The sequence below is a fragment of the Haemaphysalis longicornis genome, unplaced genomic scaffold, assembly GCF_048455015.1.
Source record: "Haemaphysalis longicornis isolate Haplotype H1 unplaced genomic scaffold, Haemaphysalis longicornis Haplotype H1 scaffold_9, whole genome shotgun sequence".
In the NCBI taxonomy this organism is placed as follows: Eukaryota; Metazoa; Arthropoda; class Arachnida; order Ixodida; family Ixodidae; genus Haemaphysalis; species Haemaphysalis longicornis.
Window position 1 is genome coordinate 39,779,395 of NW_027526460.1, and position 21,409 is coordinate 39,800,803.

General features: G+C 46.3%; 1 protein-coding gene and 1 long non-coding RNA gene across 7 annotated transcripts in view; one reads left to right on the forward strand and one right to left on the reverse strand.

Annotated features, from left to right (window-relative positions):
- Dap160 (dynamin associated protein 160) overlaps positions 1-21,409 on the forward strand; it is a 78,535-nt gene that overhangs the window by 16,919 nt on the left and 40,207 nt on the right. For 3 of the 6 annotated variants that reach the window (XM_077684029.1, XM_077684031.1, XM_077684030.1), the window contains exons 10-26: positions 1,430-1,579; positions 2,375-2,515; positions 2,627-2,711; positions 2,799-2,935; positions 3,038-3,206; positions 3,514-3,629; positions 5,260-5,465; positions 5,858-6,008; positions 10,651-10,797; positions 11,302-11,363; positions 12,021-12,085; positions 12,249-12,436; positions 14,103-14,201; positions 15,485-15,526; positions 17,148-17,294; positions 17,788-17,914; positions 18,226-18,414. In XM_077684029.1, the coding sequence (XP_077540155.1) occupies positions 1,430-1,579; positions 2,375-2,515; positions 2,627-2,711; positions 2,799-2,935; positions 3,038-3,206; positions 3,514-3,629; positions 5,260-5,465; positions 5,858-6,008; positions 10,651-10,797; positions 11,302-11,363; positions 12,021-12,085; positions 12,249-12,436; positions 14,103-14,201; positions 15,485-15,526; positions 17,148-17,294; positions 17,788-17,914; positions 18,226-18,414 (2,221 nt within the window). The remainder of the gene's footprint in view (positions 1-1,429; positions 1,580-2,374; positions 2,516-2,626; positions 2,712-2,798; positions 2,936-3,037; positions 3,207-3,513; positions 3,630-5,259; positions 5,466-5,857; positions 6,009-10,650; positions 10,798-11,301; positions 11,364-12,020; positions 12,086-12,248; positions 12,437-14,102; positions 14,202-15,484; positions 15,527-17,147; positions 17,295-17,787; positions 17,915-18,225; positions 18,415-21,409) is intronic. The other 3 variants (XM_077684032.1, XM_077684033.1, XM_077684034.1) reach the window with 3 other exon arrangements.
- The window catches only part of LOC144152665 (uncharacterized), a 93,665-nt gene continuing 90,590 nt past the window's right edge, over positions 18,335-21,409 (reverse strand). Inside the window, exon 3 of the long non-coding RNA XR_013319204.1 lies at positions 18,335-18,475. This is a non-coding gene — a long non-coding RNA (uncharacterized LOC144152665). The remainder of the gene's footprint in view (positions 18,476-21,409) is intronic.

Genomic DNA, 21,409 nt, shown 5'->3' on the forward strand with positions numbered 1-21,409 from the left:
CGCGTGCTGGAGTGCGAGCCGACCCGCCGCGGCATCGTTGATAACAGAATGAACACACTTCCTTTGCGACGTCGGCATGCGGCATCCTCCACTTTATCATTTCTTTTCTTTGTTTGCTGCTGATCGAAAGATAGACGCACCTTAGTGCCCCCGCAGGCGTAATCTCCGTCTCGGGGCTGTTCTCGCGATAAGTCGTCGTCACACGAGCAGAAAATCGTATTTCAGGCGCTTTTAATAATGCTTGTTCTCCCTTTCGGTTATCGATAGACATCTTTACTTTATTTTTACACCATGCGGGGCTTTTGCCGGTCCTCGCATAGACGAATACATGAGCCGTTGCACTGTGATGAGAGTGCCGAGCAGACGACCCACGGCGCCCAGCCAATGAGGTTGCGCCCTGCAGTCACGTGCAGTCAGTAACCAATTAGGCGGCGCGTTCCGTCTCTTTTCTAACCCGGTTTTGCTCGCAACCAACGGACGAAACTGAGTGGTTCTGGCGGGGAATTGAAAACGAAAAGACGCGTTTTCGAATGAGACCAAGATGGACGCCGTGGCGCATGTAGAACCCGAGGGGCGAGTCGTCGAAAAAATGCTATTTTCGCGTCGAATCTTGGCCGATTTTAGCGGTCGTCGGTGCTATAAATTGATATTATGGCTCAAATACGTACTCCTGGGTCTGAATATTTTGCTAACCGGTAGAAAAATAGCTCTACTTTCCGAAAATGGCGATTTCTAAACTCTTTTTTTGGCCAAATTTCGGGATTCCAAGACCCGCGTCTCCCTTAATCAAGATGCAAAAGTTCATTTCATCTGCTCAGGAAGCTTGCTGGCACTGGTAAAGCCTGTGCTGGTAAGTCTACCATCTACTGTGCATGCGTGAGAAGTCTCCGCGAACAGGAACCTTAACACTATTCAAACTACTTTAAATGGGAGCAATTAGATATGAGCTACAAAATTATGCATGATTTGCTTTGAGACTAATTCTTCAGATGTCACTGTCTGCACCAAGGCAGCCGGAATAGGCAAACTGCAAATGGGGTGCTAAAATGTGTCTTACCGTTTTCAGCAGTAAACGGAAATTCCGGGTTACGGTAACATAAATGGTAATGCAGACATACATGGTAATGGTATTCTAAAACTCTCTAATGTGGGTGGCTACGGCTGTTGAGAAGTCCGGTCTTGTTTTATCAGAGCAAGGGCTCAGTTATATCTCTACCTCTTAGTGTGGTGGGGCTCAAGAGTAGTTTTCAGCTCATTCAGGAAAATGCAGCCTCTGTTTCTTAAAAAACCTCGAAATGTGCCTTTCGGGGTCAAACAGGGTACAGTTTTCCGTACATTGTAGTTATAAACGTGCACTCGCGTAAAGTGGCGTGGATGGAGTGAGTGTCCGAGAGGCCCTGGCTGGATCTGAATGACCATGACTACGCAGGCTGCCCGGCGGGAGATGGAGCGCCAGCGGCAGCTGGAGTGGGAGAAGCAGCGCATGCAGGAGCTGCTCTCGCAGAAGCAGCGCGAGATGGAGGCCATCAGCCGGCTCAGGGGCCACAAGAAGGCGCTCGCCCTGCAGATCGAGCAAGTGGTGCGTCCCCTTTTCCTCTTCTTTCAAGCGCCTTCTCTCAAGTGGACGGCTTCATATATATCGTGGGGGGACCAGTCTTCTGCAAATAAAGTCAAGTAGAGGCTTTGCGAAGACCTTTTAGATGCCCATGGCTGCAATGAGACCCAAGTGGCAGCCGTAATTGGGTAGTTTTTAAAGTCCCCGTTTATTTACTACCCTTTAAGTGTCTTTTTGTCTTCTTAATGGCCTTCAACTCGACCTCCACCTTTTTTCCGCATGCTTGCCTATTTGCCGACCCATCTCTAGTTGGATTGGGAAGGCTCCGTTCTTGAAAGGTCCCTACGAAGTACCTGCGGGGGAGTGTTTGTATGCAGCCATTGAAAATGAACTCGCACAACTTCATACTAAAAGCTCATAGGACATAACATTTAGCCTTAATTTATTTGCAAAATTTTTATGGCCACGGCATGTTAAGCTTGTAGATTTAGTGAGCATCAACCAAAATTGATAGTGAAATGGGTATGGCAAGAATGTGGAATAAATGTTAATATCAATTAGCCATTGCAGTTCTGATGGTAGATATCTGTATCATGGTTGTGAAGAAGCAGTTATAGCAAAATATCTTCAGCTCGCCTTTCATCTTCATTGTGACGGTTGACTTCAGCTCGTCTTGAAACTGTGTCTTGTGCAGAACAACTTTTTTTTTTCTTCTTCCTCAATTGCTCCGTCAATAATGTAACATTGTCACCATTTATAACGCAGTGGCTTCAACTGCTCAAATGCCACTGTTTGTGTTGTCCTGTTTACCCCTTGTAGGAGAACAAAATCAACGATGCCAACCAGAAGCTTGCCGAGACGAAGAAAGGCGTGGCAGAGATGAAGGCCTGCATCGACGAGATGAGGGTGGACAGAGACACCAAGATGAGGGAGCTCAACGAGACACGGCTGGAACTGAAGGTGGGCGTTGCGGTCCACTCATGCGCAAACACTTGCCCCTGACAGCGAGTGTGTTCTTAGAAAGCAAGGTGTTGCCTTCTGCGAATGAGAAAGTGCGTATTTCTCTTTCAGGAAATCAGTGACAAAATGCTTCTTTTAAACCAAGAGAAGCTCTCCCTCCAGGGCCGATTAAAAACGACGGCAGCCGGAACAAATGGTGAGTTCTCTTGCCTTTGCATTGTTGCAAGCGTCGTCTTTGGGAAGTTCTACCACTGACCGAGCTATACACGCTGTACGCACGCAGGCGGCTTCTCTCTCGCCATGAGCAACTGTGGGAACAAAGAAATCAGCTTGAACATGTTACGGTCGACGCTGGCCAGCGTCGATAAGGAAACGGAACTCAAGCAGCAAGACGTCGACAAGAGCAATGCGCAGTTGAAAGTGAGGGCCCCACATTTTCTTACCTTCCCCCCTCTAACTGGAATGCTTTAAAAGCGAACTGATTTCTTCGATGGGCCTGCCTGTTCTTTCTCTCCCCTCCAGGAGTTAAATGACAAGTTGGCAGAGCTGGCACAACAGAACGAGGCGCTGATGCAGGAATTCAATCAGAAGAAGCAAAAAGCCCTGGCATTGAAGAAACAGAGCACCAGTTCTGTAACGTTAGATGCTTGGAACGACCATTCAGAGTTTGCGTCCGCTGATTCGTGGCCAGGTGGGTGGGTTGCTGTGTGCTTTGTTACTGGTGGATCCTTAATTCACTCCTGTTCAAAATACATTATATTCAATTGTTTGTTCTGCTGTTTAATGAGGCCAATCAGGTGCCTACGATGCAGTGGCATTTGGTTTAATGTTCCCTGGGTTGAGATCATGCTCATGCTGTCGTTTTCAGCAGCTTTGCATTAAATTTGAGGCAGTAATAACTGGAATATTGCATCGTGCATCTTGTCGCAATAGAATGATAAGCGCGGTTTTTATCAAATTCTGTCTGGCTTGTGACATCTTCTGTTGCCTGCTTCCAGGAGAAAGCACAGAGCCAGCACCGCTGTCATCTGGCCTTGTCAAATACAGGGCGTTGTACGCTTTTGAGGCGCGAAACGCCGACGAATTGTCCATAATGCCGGGAGACATTATCATGGTGAGTTGTGCATTTTCTGCTGACCATTGCTTGCACTGCGGGGTCTCATAGCAAGCTGTTTCAGTGAGCCCGATAGCTCAATTTCGCCACAATCAAGCTCGTACAAGTTCGAGGGTTATTCCTTTTCAGAAGTAATGAGTCGAAGCAGATAATGCGATGAGTGTTATCAAATGCCAGTTCTCAAGAACTGGTGGCACATGTAACCGTGCTGCTTTACAGGGCTCATTAAGAGAAATACAAGTGCGGTTCATAGAAAAACTGCATTGTCCTGAAAATGATACTAATTTTGTCACAAACCTTCGGCAAATAATGGAGGTGTTAAAGAAAATATGTGAAGCAGGGGTGACTCCTTCAGCCACTTCACGGTGAATTTCTCTATCACGTCACAGAATCTTTGTGCGATTCTAATTCTAACATGACTAATACCTGTGGTACATGGCCATTTCAAAGGCCCTCCAAAGGCCGTGGAAGCTATTGTCTATCCAGTGTCCCATTGTAAATACACAGTGCGCACTTGTGAGCGTTCAATAGTCAATTAAAAGTTACCATGTAGCACAGGCATAAGCGATTACAGTGATGCTTCTAGTTCCTTTAGCTTATATCACTTGAATGCTGATGTGCAGTGAACACACTTTCAGTGCTGGCCCATATATTACATCACTTTAGCCCAAAATTTTCGTTTTTTTTGATATCTCTCATGTTTTTGGTTTTCGTTAGAAAACTTTTTTTGCACTGTAGTGGAGCTGAGTCAGTTACCAAAGGCTAGTTGTTTGATTGATTGTGGTGTTTAACACGCCGATGCAATGCAGGCGATGAGGCACGCCGTAGTGGAGGGCTCCGGAATAATTTTTACCACCTGGGGATCTTTAACGTGCGCCGAAATCTCGAACACACAGGCGTTTTTTGCTTTTCGCCTCCATCAGAAAAGCGGCCGCGGCGGCCAGGAATCGAGCCCGCGACCTCGTGCTCAGCAGCGCAACACCTTAGCCACTGAGTCACCGTGGCAGGTCACCAAAAGCTAGTTGTGTCGGACTGAACGAGGTTGTGTTTTGTGTGCATGACACCTTTACAGGAGTACTGACATGAAATTTAAAAGCTGAGATAACTATGTAAAAAGCTTCCTTTGAATATGAACAAATCTGCCAGGAAGCTTCAATCGTAGCCATTCAGTATAACATATTTTAAATCGGTTTTAATCCTTGCATGCACAGGAAAGCTCAGAACGGATACCCTTTTGACATCGGCATCAGCATTGAGCACCGGGGCCCAAACTGCCGACGTCAGGGCTCCTGTGACATAGCCGGAGCACTGGCTGCTGTTGGCGTGCGCTTCTCCACCTTGTGCATTACATCAGTCTTTGGGCTGACATCATGCTGCTCGGGTGCGCGTGACGTCTGCTGGTCTGGAGGCACGCGCCCAGACCAGCAGTGACACGAATAAATGGGGTTGTAAATAAATATTAGCCATGCGATCAACCATTTAATGTGCCTCCCTGTGATTAGTGGGCCGGTAGCCACCCATAGCAGTGAAAAAGGCGTAACACAAAAATTTCGTGTCGGTACTCTTTTCATTGCTTGCCTTGGGGTGCAGCTTTGAAGCTTCACTCGTGCCGCACCCCCTTTTCGTGCAGGTTCAGGAGAACCAGCACGGGGAGCCGGGCTGGCTTGGGGGAGAGCTGCAGGGCAAGACAGGCTGGTTTCCCGAGTCCTACGTCGAGAAGGTTGTGACCTCGCCCGTGGGCGGATTCCTGCCCACGGACGATGAGGGGGCGACACCCGCAGCCGCGGCAGCCGAGACGGTGCACATTGTGGGAACCGAGATGAAGATGACCCTGGAGTGAGTCTTCTCCGCCTTTCCTTTTCCCCCTCCCTTCGGTGTCTCCTAGCAGTTTGCTTCCATCTGGAGTAGGAATCTTAAGACTTGCTCTGCTTTCGCTGCTGATTCACTGCTGTGTCAGGCAACGATTGGCTGTGCTGTGAAGCACGCCCCCAAAATGTCCGAAATGTCCCATTTTAGTCTTTGTGCCTGTTCTTTCTTTCTTTGCTGGTGTTTGCCAGTGAGAGATGAGAAACTCGGCGAAGAGCAAGTGCTCTTTCTAACAGTCTCCACGACTTTGGCTGGAGGATTTTGTGCAAACTTAGCTCCCCTCGCAGCGTTATTGCTCTGAGTACTGGCGTCCAGATGGGGAAACAGCTGGTGCTCACCGTTTGTTCCCTCCGATCCTGCAGAGGAATTTCCGAGGCCCCGGAGAATGGCCGGGAGCCGGTGCTGGAGGAGGCGTCGGCACCCGATGTTCTGCAGCCCTCGGAGAACTCCTGCTTTACCCAGCTGCCCCGGGGGGCCCCCAGCGTGGACACCACCTCACCCGTGCCTGGCGAAGTGAGCACGCTGTCTGACCCAACTCTCCTTAACCTACTGCCACTCCCGTGATTACTCGGGTAACCACACACGTGCACCCCTTGCCATGCTAGAGTATACTCGTGCTGCCTCCTTACCTGACTCCTTGCCACTCCCAAGGCGATCCGTGCAAAAACGTTATTGTGGGCATGTCGCACCATCTATTAAAAAGTCTCATAAATGCGTAGATTGTCAGGTAAATTTTAGACAACAGATTGAGTGCATGTTTCTTCACTCGCGTCGTCTTGTCTTGGAGTACGGTTGCGTTAACTGGCGAGTTAGATCTGACCAAAGCAATGAGGATGGTCTTGCTATTCGCGTGTTAGCTGCGAGCTGCCGCTTTAAGTAGTGCATTGTTTTGAAAATGCCATGTTAAAAAGTCCTCCACAAACCTAGACATTCTACCTAGACACCCTACCTAGACACCCTACATTCTACCTAGACAAACCTAGACACCCTGCCTGGGAGAGGTGACCGTGGCTACTGCATTCTCTAGAAGCCATTATGGATAATTGGAGACATGGAGTTCGTGTGTGCCAGTCCTTCCCGAGACAACTTGCAGATCCACCACCGCTGCTTCGAGTCGATGACAAAGAGCTGATGGAAGTATACAATGCTGAGGATAACTTTGCATCCACCACTCGCCGCAAAGAAGACGACGATCGCTTCGATGCATACGAAGGCGATTTCTAGCACCGCAACTATGCAAATAAACAATGGCACTGAAACTTGTCCATGTGTCCAGCAATGCTCACCTACAATAGCTTCACCATTCAAGTCTTGCGCGTGAGTGCGAGCTTCCCTGAATAAAGTGCTTAAATGTCCTGGACAGCATCGTAGTGGATTACCAGCACAAAATTTTCACAAATTAAACAAAAAAAATTTAAAAACCCGGTGGGGAGTGACGACTAGCCATAAAAAAATTCTCCAGTGAAAGGGTTAGGAGGGCTGACCTTTGACCTTTCTGCCATGGGCACTTTGTTGTCTCTTTGCTAGTGCATTTGTCAGTTGCAAAGTAAAGTTCTCAGGCCTTTCGCTATTCCCTAGACTGGTGGTTCTCAAATGAAGCTCCAGTTTGGGGGTTTCGTAAAGCCCTCATTGTGGACCTCATGTCACTAGCTTTCCATGTAAGGACGCTGGCAGTGGTACAAAAAGTTTGCTTCGCTGCGAGGCCAGTGCGTTCTAGTTTCTGCATGAAGCCCACGTTAAAGGGACACTGAAAGGATTTCTAAACATTGTAGAATTACTTGCAAATTGTGGTCTGAAGTCCTTAAGCTATTGTATCAACTACTCTCAGTGCTTTTACGCTACTTTATTTAGTAGAAAAATCAATTGGGAAGGGCTGTCCTCATCTCTGCATCCTCCTTGCCGAGTTCTTATGATATGTGTGACGCTCGCTTTAGATGGCTTGGCTTGGATGCGCTACTGTGTGGCTTGCAGACCCTTTGACAGTCAGTCAGCTGGCCGCCGGTGGTTCATTACAATTCGTTTTGTTCCTGGAAGAATGTGCCTTTAGTTTGTTAGTTTGTAGGCTGTATGAAGTTTATAAAGCCTATGAAGTCAAGGTGCTTCACACAAGCGCAAATGCAATGCTTCGCTGGCTGCTACGATAGTAGAAAATCTAGTGCCAGTTAAAGGCAAACGAGGAGTCAGTGAAATTAATATAGGTTAAATCAACTAAAACTTCTATTGTAAAGCATAAAACCAAGGTGCAGGAAGTACTTTTTGCACTGGGTGAACTAGCACAGCGGTCAGCAGCATGACCACACATTTGTGATCGCTTTTCTGCCTGAGGAATGCAGTCGCTAGAGATGTTTGTGGGAATTTGGGGGACGCTTACCGCACAAGCATGATTTAAGGAGTAGTCATCTAAGCTGCTGGGAATGCTGAAACTAAATAAAAATGTAAACAGGCTGTGCAATATACAGGGTGTTTCAGCTAACTTTAGCCAGAGTTTAAAAATATTCCGGTGCACTCTACGACGACGTGACCACATGCATGTGGCTCACTCCTGTATGTAGTGTCGCTATTTTTTGTAATTTGCTTAATTAAATAATCAGCCAATTTTAATTAGCCAACTTTCGGACTACCAAAGCTGGCAAAAAAATCTCAATTAGAAAGTTGCACAGTGGTTTGCAAAACTTCCGAATCAGCAGTTTTCGTCTTTCTATCTATTAAGTATTAGTGTTTCAGCTTACTGGAGATGCCCGCGAAATACAAAAAGCACCACGTGACATGCTGGCTTGCGCGTCTTGATTGCAGTGCTCCCAGACTTTCCCCGCACAAACAGATAAAGGCGCGCTGCCACTCAAAAAGGCGACAGGGCAGTAACGTAGATGTTGGTTGTGCCATGTACGCCAGCGATGTGCTTCTCTCAGCACAGTTCGTCATAGCGATTAGCAGACGCAGTGGTTATCGCTTGTGCTGCCAGAAGCAAAGGTTCGTCATCTACCCTGTCACTTTTTAAGTGGCAGCGCGCCTATGATTGTTTGTGCAGAGAACATTTGGGAGCAATCACGATGTGCAAGCAAGCGTGTCACATGGTGTATTTTTTGTATTTCGCGGAAATATTCAGTTTATTCGGACGTTTTGCAAGCCATTCTGCGTGACATACTACATACAAATATGAACGTGTATTTGGCGGCATCGTCTTAGGGTGTGTCGGCATATTAAAACTCTGGCTAAAGTTAGCTGAAACACCTTGTATACTTTGTATTTCCATTCCTGTCTTTATATTTCCCTCCCCAACAGTGCTGTTGGTATGGCCTAGTGGTCTGAAGCACTGGGTGCGTTGTTTTGCAATTCGAAAGTTCAAACCCTCGACAGTGCATGTGGTTCTTCTTCTTCTTCTTCTTTTTTTTTTTTTAGTTCAATTTTTTTGCACTTGAATAATGTTTTCTATACTGAATTCACCATTTCGTGCTGCAACCCTCATTGCTCGACGAGCAAGTTGGTAGAATGTGTGCAGACCGACACTGACATGCTGGCGTGTTCTGGTGTGAACATAAGGGCAGCGACTGCTAGCGGGCGCAGTGCCAAATCAGGCTGACTCTTGGCCTGGTGTGAACATGCCTGTTGCGCCACAGGCACGAGCCAGGCAAGCTCCAGAGGTGGGGGCTAAGTGCCTCACACTTCAGCATCTCCAATGATGCGGAGGGCATTCAGCCACTGCATACGTTTTGGCTAGTGAGCATTAAGATTCTAAGCAGTGCTGGCTGGCTTATCTGACAACATGGCAGAAGCGCGGTATGTCGATTCCTGATATATAGAGAATGCCCAGCCAACGGTAACGTCAGATGCCAAGAATGCTGTTTCAAAGAACCAAAACTGGTTTGAATTCCAATCTTGGACATTGTCCAATCACATCGAGTCTCGAATACTGCTGCTAGTTGCTGTGGTTGCCGCAAATTTCGCATGGTATTTTTTTCTTCTTTCAGGCTTTATCAATTAATTAATGCTTCATCAACTGGATAAATGATTAAAATTGTGTCTTTTGAGACAGTCTATGCAATGTAAACAAAACAGAAGTTTGACAAATTCATTCAGTGTCCCTTTAATACATTGGCTTTTGTACACACCCGAAGCTGTGCATAGATGAAAAAGGTGTGAAACCTGGAAGTTCAAGTGTGGGATTAGAGTTTAGGCACACAACAAAGTCACTTTGACAATAGTTGTTTTCTGTTTCCCCCTTCCTCCTCTGGGATTGCCCAACATTTGCCTCTTTGGCCGCAAGGCATTCCCTAGACATTCACGGCTGAGAAGTGCCATTTTGCACAGTCTAAAGAAGGAGCATGCCTGTGAGGTTCTCTGGCACGACACGAGGTTCTCTAGACACAAGGTTCTCTAGCACTCTAGCACGACTGTTGGAGCCGTTGTTATCCTGGTCAAGAGTTGAAATGGCAGTGCAAGGGGATGTTGCACAATTTTGTGGTTTTAATTTGTGTGTGATGGCCATGTAACTTCTGGTCACGAGTATAGTTCATAAAGCTAGTAGCTGCGTGAAGGTATTGGTTGTACTGAGGTGTCGTCAAGTTGGTGATCCTGTAGCGAGTTCATGATGGCAGGAAATAGTCCCAACCAGTTTTTCCTGTCAGCTTTCACGATTTCACAGTGCTGAACCACATTTTGGATGCTGCCAGTTCTATTCCCCCACAATGTCGGTATTTTTTTTTTTGGTCTGGCTTTGTCATTTCTGACTTGATGTCAGTATCAAGAAAATACGTCGTACAATAACTTCGATGCACACAAAAATAAATTGAGGGGTGACTGACCCCACATGGGTGCTTCAAATTTCAGTGGGAGCTGCAATTATTGATTGCAATCAGTTATTTTATCAGTGGTTTTATTAAACCTCAGCCCATGAGTATGCGCTACCTTCTGTGCCATGTGTGCCTTGGAGCATGCTCGAGGTCAAATTTCATACAGCATGGATGTGGCAATCCCATCACGGACAATAGCAGCTCATGCTGACAACTCAAACGATATTAGTCGCAAATTTTGACGAAGTGCCCTTTCTGTTCAAGCTGCCTGTAAGCAACATGCCACTTGAGGCTGCAAAATTGAGAATTTCCTAGATGTGTGCAAGTGGGTTTGCTTATTGTGCCTTCTCTTCTTGTCTTCCCAGGGCCAGGCGGCCCCGCAAGGGTTGCAGGCGCAAGCGCTGTTCCCGTGGCGGGCGAAGAAGGAGAACCACCTGACCTTCAACAAGGGCGACGTGATTGTGGTCAAGGAGCAGCAGGACATGTGGTGGTACGGAGAGTTTCAAGGAAAGGCAAGTGCCGCTCCCCCTCTCGGCTGACCACTCCACTCTGAACTTTGTGTTGCTTGCAGGTATAAGTGCACCGCATTTGCATGGGCCCTGGTAAGGCAAAGGAGGAGGACCCCCACCCGGGGTCCCTCCCTGCGCCACCCTGCTCGTTCTTGCCCAACCAAACGCTTAGAAGGGTTCGCAGCCCCGAATGTGATTCTGAAAGGGACCCGTAAAATCTGAGTCCTGGCTACCGCATCCCATGTATTCTTTACGAATGCTATACTGGACTTGTAGGAGACACTAGTACCGTTGCATGTGGGGAGTGATTAAAACTTGTTGCTTAATTTCATGGGGAACTGTGCCAGAAACTCTGGGGCTGGCGTCTAAGCTGAGCCCTCGGGCTAGCCATTACAGTCTTCATTTCAGCTTTTGTAACTTAGCGAGTGGGCCCTTCCCCTGTAAATTGGGTGAAAGACACTTGCCCTGCTGTTTTAAGCATTTTTCCCGCTCTTGGATGTTGTGCAGGTGGGTTGGTTTCCAAAGTCGTATGTGAGACTCATCTCGGGCCCGATGAAGACTTTCAACAAGTAAGCAGCCTTTGGCACTTGAGTTGTCTGTTGAGTCATACCTTGCGGCAGGGCTGCCAACTCCCGATATTGGCGGCGATTTCTCTGCTGGCTCTTTCACAGACCTGCTAATGTATATGTCTATGTTAAGGGGACACTGAAGAAAGTAACGGACATTGCCCTATTTCCTTAAGGAGTCCATAATGCGGGGTTAGGTGTTCAAAGTTTGACCAGTTTACGTGCTTCCATTTTCTCACAGTAAAATATAAATTTACAAGTGCTGTTGGTCTCGCAGATTTGGTGGCATCAGGTGTAATGACTGCTTGAAGTCTGCTTGGTGATTTCTGGATCGTGACCGCGCTTAACTTGTTTTAAATTGTCCGTGAAGGAGCAAAAAGTCCGTATTAACTGGGAAACCGGTTAACACCAAAATTTTGGAAGTTGAGGTAACATTCAACCCCATTACATCACAGTGCAATGTCGCAAAGCAGCTACGAATGGAGCCTGGTGTTTTCTGGTTTTCCAAGCTTTGTGTGTAGAGGAAGGCCCCAGACATCGGGTGTGTTGTGGAATAAAGGGTAAAGTGTGTTGAGTTGCGGAATGCAGCTGCAAAACGTGTTCCGCCAATCCACTTCGGTGTCCCCTTTTCGCTAAGGCACGTTCGTTTACCGTTTCCAGCAACCAGGTTTCCGATTCACAAGAGTTTGGTGACGTACCCCCTGAACCTCCTGCAGACTTCCCAGGTACATTTTGTTATTCATCTGCTCTCTTCTCTTCTATTTCAGGCTGTTCGCTTGCACGTCTGAAATATGCAAGTATTTACTGCCTGTGTGGGGTGCACTGCTGCTGCTGCTTTATTGTGTGCAATATGCTTGCCTAACGGACCGCGAACTGTTGCCCCTCCAGTGACGGCTGAGGAGAAGTATGTTGCCCTGTACGCCTACCAGTCCCAGGAGCCGGGCGATTTGAGCTTCAGCGCTGGCGACGTGATCAGCGTTAGCAAAAAGGAAGGGGAGTGGTGGACGGGCACTCTGGCGGGACAGACGGGCATCTTTCCCAGCAACTACGTTCGCCTCTACGAGGCGGATGCCAAGGTGAGGAGAGATGTCTTTCTCTCTTTCTGTCACATTTAACTTGCATTTGGGTGAATATTAAACGCATTTAGTTGACCTTGTGGTGTGTCTTGCAAAATGTAGCTGCAGCATCTCTTGTGCATCTTGCCATTCCTGGCAATCTGCCTTATGAAATCTGAGCCCTGCTTGTAAGGCCTTACAATATATTTTTAGCACTTTTAGAGTTCTTGCAGGAAACAGAACTTTAAGCAAAGGGGTCATGCTTCGGCTAGTTCGTATTTCAAAGAGCGAACATGCTCATAGAAACGGAGATTCAGCCGTTTTAGTACCTGTGTAATATGCATGGGGCATTGGTGGGAAATAGTGACCTGTTCATGATTGGTGGGGAGAGGGCGTCTACTGTTTGAGGCTACGCAGGAGGCGTGCTGCCATATACTTGCTCAATGGGCCCTGTACTGTATAGCGCAAATTGATGGGTTGTGTCATCACTGTAATGCAAAAAATGCCCGAGAAGTTTTTTGAAGACCAAAGCAACTTGTGGGGTAAAGCTCAAAATGCCCAAAATTTGTGAGGATTCGATTGCCTTTTGGAATGTGTGCCCAACATGGTTGTCACATTGCGTGTAGCAGTGACATGACTGGCCCTGCCTTCGCCCGTATAAATCGGCTGGCTTTCACAATTTGAAAGGACACAATAGCACAAAAGGCAGAAAAGCTTTAGGTGGCTGTGTTACAAGAGGTGAAGATGAAAGCAGGTCACCTAGGTGTAGCACTGCAATGCTACTCAGCGCCTCCAAACCTGAATTGATGTACCGTAAAATACCGAGCAAGCGCCCCCCCAAAACCTAGCAAGCGCCCCCCCCCCCCCTAATTCAGATCGGGCCCCAAATTCAAGATGGCGGCACAAAATGGTGGCAATCGCAAGAACGGCAGTGTAGCCTTCATTATGAAAAATGTTTATTTATGAGTCATGACACTTCTAGGCAATGCTAAAAACGTAAATTTTCACATTCACTTCAATAACTGTTAAATCTGCAAAATGATTCTACAGAATTTGATCCCAAAATAAGGTTCAGGCCCTCGGTCTGCAGCTCGTCGGGGTCCTCGGGGACAACAAAGTTTTGTTGCAGCAAAACTTAGTAGTTCTTATCCTTTTACTGTCCTAAACCGGCCTATTTACCGGTCTATTTGAACACGCGAGAAGTGAGGTGCACGTTTCTGCCATTTTTCCGATGCCAGTCCACTACTTCGAGCTTCCTTTTTACCGTGTACGAATGCATAGTGAACAAAGACAACCGTTCCCGAAAAAATGGCGGCGATGACTGGTAACGCGTTCTCGTAGCAGCAACAACTTGGATTGTATTGGATTCGGCATCGGCTTTGAACACTGTGGCATCCTAAAGCCTGGAAAAAAAAATGCTTTTGGAATGGCGGGAAGTGGGAGGGGGCGCTTGCTTGGTCGTGTACAGAAATTCTGAATTCCGGGAAAATGCTTGGGGGGCGCTTGCATGGGTGGGGGCGCTTGATCAGTATTTTACAGTAGTTGAAAATAGGCAGGACACAACAGAGGCACTGCGAGAGGTGGTGCATGGGGAATTCGCGGCCTAGGCCTCTGTGCACACTGCCGCCCAGTGGGGGTTTGTGCGGCCATCGTGGAGCCACATGTGTTGCTCTGCTTTCCCTTAAAGGAGGAGCAAGCAGTGTCGGCTGCTGTTGGGGATTTTCCTCCTCCGAGCGCGACTTCCGCGTTGCCGACCAACGAAGAATTGGGCTTCACCGCAGCGGAGGTAGACCTTTTGGTTTTCTGAGCAGCGCACCGACCGGCACACTCTGCAGTTTTCTGTTCTCTGCCCTTATTACGTTGCACCCAGCTTGGCTTGTCGGGAGAGGGGGAAACTTCTGCGTCTGTGGGGCCCTTCTTTGGAGCCACTCTGGTGTCGCAGGGAAAAAAAAATCTACTTCCTATTACGTGCTTCACATTCAGTCGAAGCCGAGTAAAAGTGCTGCAATTTTGTTGGGCTTCTCTTTGCTGCTTGTTTTCATTCGCGCACAGCAAGCTTTTTCTTTCTTTGTTTGGTTTTGCTGTTTGGGCTGCTCTTATTGAATGCCTGTAATCTTTTTTTTTTTCTTTCTGTTCCAAACATTCTTCTTTGCATGCACTTATTTTGTGTACTTTATGCACAGTGGGCTGTATGCAATACGGTGTTTGTGGTTCAATACTCAGTTGTTCTATTATGTTACTTTGCTGGTTTTGTTTGTTTGTTCAGAATGTTTACTCTTGCCAACTTGTGATGATGCCTCCTATTTTCTTTGGTGCCTACTGACTATGATTATGAAATTGTCTACACATGTGGCCATGTCTTACTTATTAGTACAGCATGATCTATGCTGTGCCGAGCATTGTTTGTGTAAAAACTTTTACTGACAATAGTGTTTCTTGATGTCTGTGATATGTAATCGTTTCACCCAATTTGTCTCTACACCAAGGAAGGATGCCTCCATGCGAGACATCGTTTTTGCCAGGGACCACTTGCATGTTCCTCTTTTCTTTTCTTTCTGGCATTTGTGCAATAAACTGTTTAGAAATGAAGTTTGTCTTGTGGATCGTGTCATTCAAACTGGAAAGTACTTCTTATGCACCGGCATGGCTGTAACCAGTCTGGCTATTTCATCTAAACCCAACTCAAAGCATTTGAATGATTTTGTCTTGGAGCTTTTGTTTGCATGACGGTTGCTTCAGTGACATTTCTTACAGTAACAGAGACCCATAAATAATACCTACCCTTGTGTGCACAAACTTATTTTGTAAGGCACAGAAGCCTGATAGTTTGAAGTCTGTCAGAATAAAGAAAACATGCTTTTCTTTTTCGGATATTATAAGCCTGAGACCGTGGAAGTCATACATATTAATCCGGTACTCCAAATAAACCATTCCAAAGTTACCAAGTATCTACTGTGCTTAATTCCTGTTACAGTTTACATCCTACAATAGAGTTAACTTTCACTTGGGTGTCCCTGTTGCACTGTTTTGTGCTTCTCTGAAAGCTCTCGTTTTGTTTTTGTATTGTAGCCTGTCAGACCAGAGACGCCGCAAAGTGATGGGAAAGTGAAGGTAAATGCAAGTTTTCTCTTGTGAAACGTGCGTAAAAACTTTTACGCTCGTTATGTTGTCATTCTGCACTTACCTTTATGAATCAAGGGGTTTGTTCTCAGTGCTTTCCTGCATACCTTGGGCTCACTGAGTCGCAGGCTTTGGTATTAGACAAAAAAATAAAACTGCAGAGTTTCATGATTTTGAAGCATAGAAAACAGAAAACAGTGAAAACAGACGCAGACGACATTTGTTCATGATTTATTATGTCTAGTGCCATACTAAAATTCTGGAACATGCTAGCTGGGTTTAGGCCGCAGTACAAATTTATAGCTCTTGATTTGGCCGAATGTAGTTTTTGTACAGTGACTCTTGTGAATATTTCAGCAATTGTCGTGAAAATTGGCTTGCACATTAGTGTGCTGATCATATGGAAATAATTTTTATATAGGCATATATTTTAACGAAGAGTTGAAATATATGCCAAATTTTTACGTAAAATCTTTGTCAAATTTTTTGAGATAATTCCAAAATGGGTGCTTACAAGTTTTCCACAGCCATTTCACGTTTTCAGTTTTTTTAGGTTTCCTACATCAATAATTGTGCAATTACAAATTTCATGGTTGAAGAAAAGATGCAAATTTTATTTCCTTCTCTTCAACAGTGAACTTTTACTTCTTCTGGAGCAGCAGATGTAGAATCGCGAAACAACCGTATATGAAATTGTAGGTTCTTCCAGATTATGGTTGCAAAAATTCATAAGCATCCATTCTGGTGTTCTTTTTTTTTTTTTTTTTTGAAATTCATCACAAAAAATTTACAATAACATTTGAACATATTTCAAACCATTCTCATTACTTAAAAATTTAATTATTTTAATTGGCATGCTGCAACATGTCTGCAAAGTTTCATGACAATAGCTAAAATATTAATAAACTGAGATCAAATAGAAGTGCTGTTTCAACACAACAGCTTCAAAGTGGTCTGAGCAAACTTTCTGACGAGCAAAGTAGAACTTTTTGTTCCTTTTTTTTACTATTCAGGAAGATTTGTTATCATTGCTGTTTCTATCAAGTTGCTGTTTCTATTAGCCATGCCTAAAAGTTTTGCACTCCAGTTACTGCTTACAATGTACTTGCCTTTTACTTGTGTTAGTAGGGGCTTGCTAGCCTTACCTTTGATTTCTCGGGGTCATCGATGCAGGTGTGCTGGCTTTCAGAACCCCACTCTGAATGGACTCTGGGTTAAATTTGAAGTAGCATGCAGCAGCTAAGAATGGGAATACCGTGCCCATGTTATCTAATCTTCTGGCAGCTTGATATCTTAGTTGATTCAAGCATAATGAGGCACATGAATCCTATCTGATAGTGCATTTATCAAGAAATAACCTCGCTACTGCCTGAATGCAATTGCACGTCGTCTGCATGGTGCTTTCTGGGCTGATCAGTAACACCTTTGAAATTGTGAAAGCCTGCTCAAATCTATTGCTTTAATGCACGTATGAATGGAAAGGGCTCACACGTGTGGCCTGTATTGATTGTTGAAGTGTCTGCTCATATTTTTATGCAAATGCAGAATTTATCTTGGCATTAAACCTTCCCCCCCCCCCCCCCCCCCCCCCCCCTCGCTTCTGTGCCCTTAGAATGCCAAGATAACGAAGAAGCCTGAGATAGTGTCGGTCATAGCCCCGTACAAGGCAACCGGCCCGGAGCAGCTCACCTTGGAGAAGGGCCAGCTCATTCAAGTGCGCAAGAAGACGGACAGTGGATGGTGGGAAGGGGAGCTACAGGTTAGGATCAGCATCTTAATAAGCTCTCTTCTTTGCCCCTTCTCTCTTTTTTTTTTTTTTTTTTTTTTTTTTAACGCTTGGTGTGGGCCTGCATGGTTCAGCAATTCAACCACCAAAACATTGGAACAATATTTGTAACTTGTAGTTTCTCAAGTGTGGCAGTCTGCTAAGTGTCTTTAAAACAAGGTGAAACTATAGCTGATGCTGTTCCACTGCCGATACTGAAAGGGCACTGCCAAAGAGGAAGCATTTTGGGCTGGTTCCAGCAGACTTTACAGAGTGCAGCTTGTGATGCGCAATTGCTTGCTTGACCCCTGTTTAGAATACTTTGTGGTTCAAACTTGCTGCAGTACCTGTGTAATTAAGGTCTTTTGATTAACTCTAGCGTTATTGTCCTTCGTGTGATGGCCAGGCATCGGTGCATGAACTTGAGTGCTGGGGATCGAGAAGTGTGCACAATTTGGGGGCCCCAACACCGACGTTTGGCGTGCAGGTGAAAGGGAAGAAGCGACAGACCGGCTGGTTCCCGGCTACTTACGTCAAGGTCCTGGCTGGCAGTGGTGCCAACAGCAGTAGGAACTCTCCCATTCCAACAGCCTTCAGCTCGGCCACTCACGGAGGTCAGTTCACCGCGTGCTTCTCCTCTTGCTCCACGAGCAGAGCTGCCGGAAGTTTATTCCAGCAACTCTCCCTAATGGTCAACGTTTTAGGGATGTGTGCCTTTATTTTTATTAGGGTGTCTCTGTAGTGTAGAACACTTTATTAGACGTTACTTCGCCTAGGCGATTGCTGTGCATTTGCTTCCCCCGAGCTAGATAAGAGCGGCAGATGTCAGCACCCCTTTTCTTGTGCGTGCAACCGAAGGAGCAGCCCTGTGGTGTTGACGGTGTGCCCCCCCCCCCCCCCCCGCCCCCCACTCGCACTGGTGCAGAGCAAGTGCGTGCCCTGTTTGCCTTTGTGGGGCAGCAAGAGGACGAGCTGTCCTTCCAGAAGGGGGACGTCCTGGTGGTGCTGGGGAAAGAGGACGCCTCCTGGTGGCGGGGGGAGCTCGGGGGACGCGTGGGCCTCTTCCCCGCCAACTACGTCGAGCCCCTGGGGGACAAGCCGCCGCCCGACAAGTGTGAGTCCTTCCACCGTCCTCCACTCTCTCCCAGCACTTGGTCGGCGGTGGCCGGTTGGCCCTGACGTTAAAGGGAACCATGGAGACAAAATGCAGGTTTAGTTCGATAAAAACACTGCTTTGTCCCGGTAACAATCACACCAAATTTACCACGAACTACAAACAAATAATCAAGATAAATAAAAAAAAACATATGGAGCAAAGGCGACTACCAAGCCACTTTTCAGCGATTTCTCTGGTGTCTCGGAATCTTATGCGTGTGATCCGCGGCTGCGGACTGAAGCCAAGGCCAAGAAGCGATTGCAGTGGGGCCTCTAGTTTCATTTTAGTGTGGATGCTAATGTTCAGCTAACACACTGATAACTGCATTTTTAGTGCTGGCAGATAGTGCGTCACTTGTACCCATGACACATCAGTGTAGCACAAAATGTAAAAATTCTCAGCATTTTTTATTTTTCTGTCTTAATCAAAAAACTTTTTTCCTGGCTAGAATGGGACTGAGTGAATGACCAAAAGCTGGTTGTTTCGAATTAAACAAACTTGTATTTTGTACCCATGGCCCCTTTAAGAAAGAAAAAAAAAAAAGCAGGGTTGTAGAAGGTCTTGCCAAATCCTGCCTCTCTGGATTGTGGCATAGCCAGGATATTATTTTGGGAGGGAGCAAAGGAAGTTCTACTTTTCAAGGTTACAAATTAAGCGTAATGTTGGGAACTGACAATCTCCGGGCCATCAGGGTAACGGAGTGAATTTGAATATGCTAGACTAAAAATAGAAAAAGATACGATGGAGGAATTAGGTAAGGAATTCAGACAGTGCAGGACACAAGCAGTTTGAATTGAATTCAGTTGGAGAGGCCCTTATCCTGCAGTATAAAAGGCACTTGTTCCTTTTCGTCGACAAATGTAATGTCTAACCATACTGGCATACTCAGTTGGAGATGACAGAGCTTTCAATTGCCTGGTAGAGAGGAGTGTGCTGAAGAAGCAAAGGTTTTGTCAAGCTGATGTCATAGTTAGCGCTGTTAAAATAGTAGTTTTTTTAAAGCTATGAGTGTGTCACTCTGACAACTGTTTCGTGTCGCAATACAGTGGCCACCCAGCTGGTATCAGGTGCAGTATTACCTTGGCCAACGACGGACACCTTAGTCTTATTTCCAGTGTAAATCATCATGCTAGTTTGGGTCTTGAAAATTAAAAATTCAATGTGGAAAGCTTGATCGTTTCTCCCGCTCATGGCATTGCTTGAGGACAGATAGGTTTGCTTTGTGAAAAACATCACACAGGTGGCCGCTGGAGGCTCCGTCAAGCTGAAGTGTGTGCTCATTGCTAAAAGTGCAGCTGGCAGGCTCAGCTATATTGCACCCAAGTAGCGTCGCTGTGTAAAGACTCGATTCTAAACGTACTTACCGAACCTCTCTCGGCTGAGGAGTTTGTCAAAATGTGTGAAGCAGCACTAACGTAGCTAGATTCGCCGGGACCGTTCTGTCACTCTCGAGGCACTCTTAAAACCTAGTTCCCTTTTTTGCTGCAGCGCGTTTTACCTGCCGCGGCAGCCCGGGGTAACCCTAGTCTTTTGTGTCTCTCTGCAGGACGTCCCGTTGACGAAACTTGAGGGAGAGAGAGAGAGGGGACACGCCGTAATGAGAGCCGGCCCTGGAAACTACTACTCCTCCACCTCCTCCTCCTCCTCCTCCTCCTCCTACTCCTTCATACCTGCCCATACACACACCACTCGTTCCTCTGTTGCGCCTTCTTCGGTCGAGACACGCTCTGAATCTCTCCTTTTCCTGCCGAAAGAGGGAACGCTGTCTGCCCTGGACTTATTTTTTCCTCCTCTTCCTCTGGTGCGCCACTGGTGTAAAGACTCTGGAGCGCCTGTAAATGCCTGTGAGATGTTTTTGTTTCAAGGCAGCACTGTTTCTTGCCAAATGTACACTTCTTTTTTTCTCGTTGCTCTTGTAATTGCTGTTAAGGGAAGTTCCGAAGCTCTTCTTTTTCTCTTTTTTTGCCCGAAACTGTTTGAAAGGAGTGGCACAATCAGCTGGCCTTGTTGCCAAGAGACGTGGTTGCTTGTAGGAGGGCTGTGATTGTGACTGGAGCAGAATCTCCTACAGCTCTGCCTTGCCATTTTATTTCCTGCTGCATGTTGGATGAGCGCCTAATGCTGCCCTGTCAGTCGCGCACCGCCTTGCATTTATTTTGTCTGCTGTTGCAGAAACAGTGCTTGTTGTATATTAGTAGGACTCTCTTTGAATTTTTATAAAGAAAAGATATTTTAGATGCACACTTGTATGTCTCATTTTGACTGCTTTTCGAGCCTGATCTGACCTAACATGTTGCTGATCAGATTTTTTTTTGAGAAAATTACGTGTTTTATCGACGTTTAATCTTATCACGTCTTTTATTTATTACCACAATACCACTGCCTGGTTTTTAGTAGATGTAGTTTTGTCACTGACCAGCTAGCTAAGCTGTTTCTGATCTTTACTAACACTTTTCTTGAATTTGAATATCACTTATGCTGCCACTTACTGGCCTGGGCAACCTTCTGCTTTTTTTTTTTGGCCTTATCTTTGTGATGTCAATATATCGCTTTACTAATACTTGCTGCTCGCTGCCCTGTGTATTGCGTGTGGCTTCACAGCTTGAGGGCTTTAAAAAAAAAAAAATGCATGTACCTTTCTCCGGCAACATGGGATGGCCTGGCATTTATCGCAACGCCTCTTTTTCTACGCGGGCTGAATTTCTCCTACTCTTCTCTTCGAAACTAACAGTGGCGGCGGTAGTAGATTCCAGGGGCTCTTGTTGTGGTTCTGTCCGCAGAGGTGGGGTGGGGTGTGGTCTAACTGCGGGGTGTGTGCTGCCTGTATTATGTTGATATCTACGCACTCCAATACAATCCCCGTGCATTACCTGACTTCCATTGCTACTCACTCAAGGATTCAAACCCCTTGTATTTATTTGCGTTGTGAGCGGGTTGAGCACTAGATGAATTC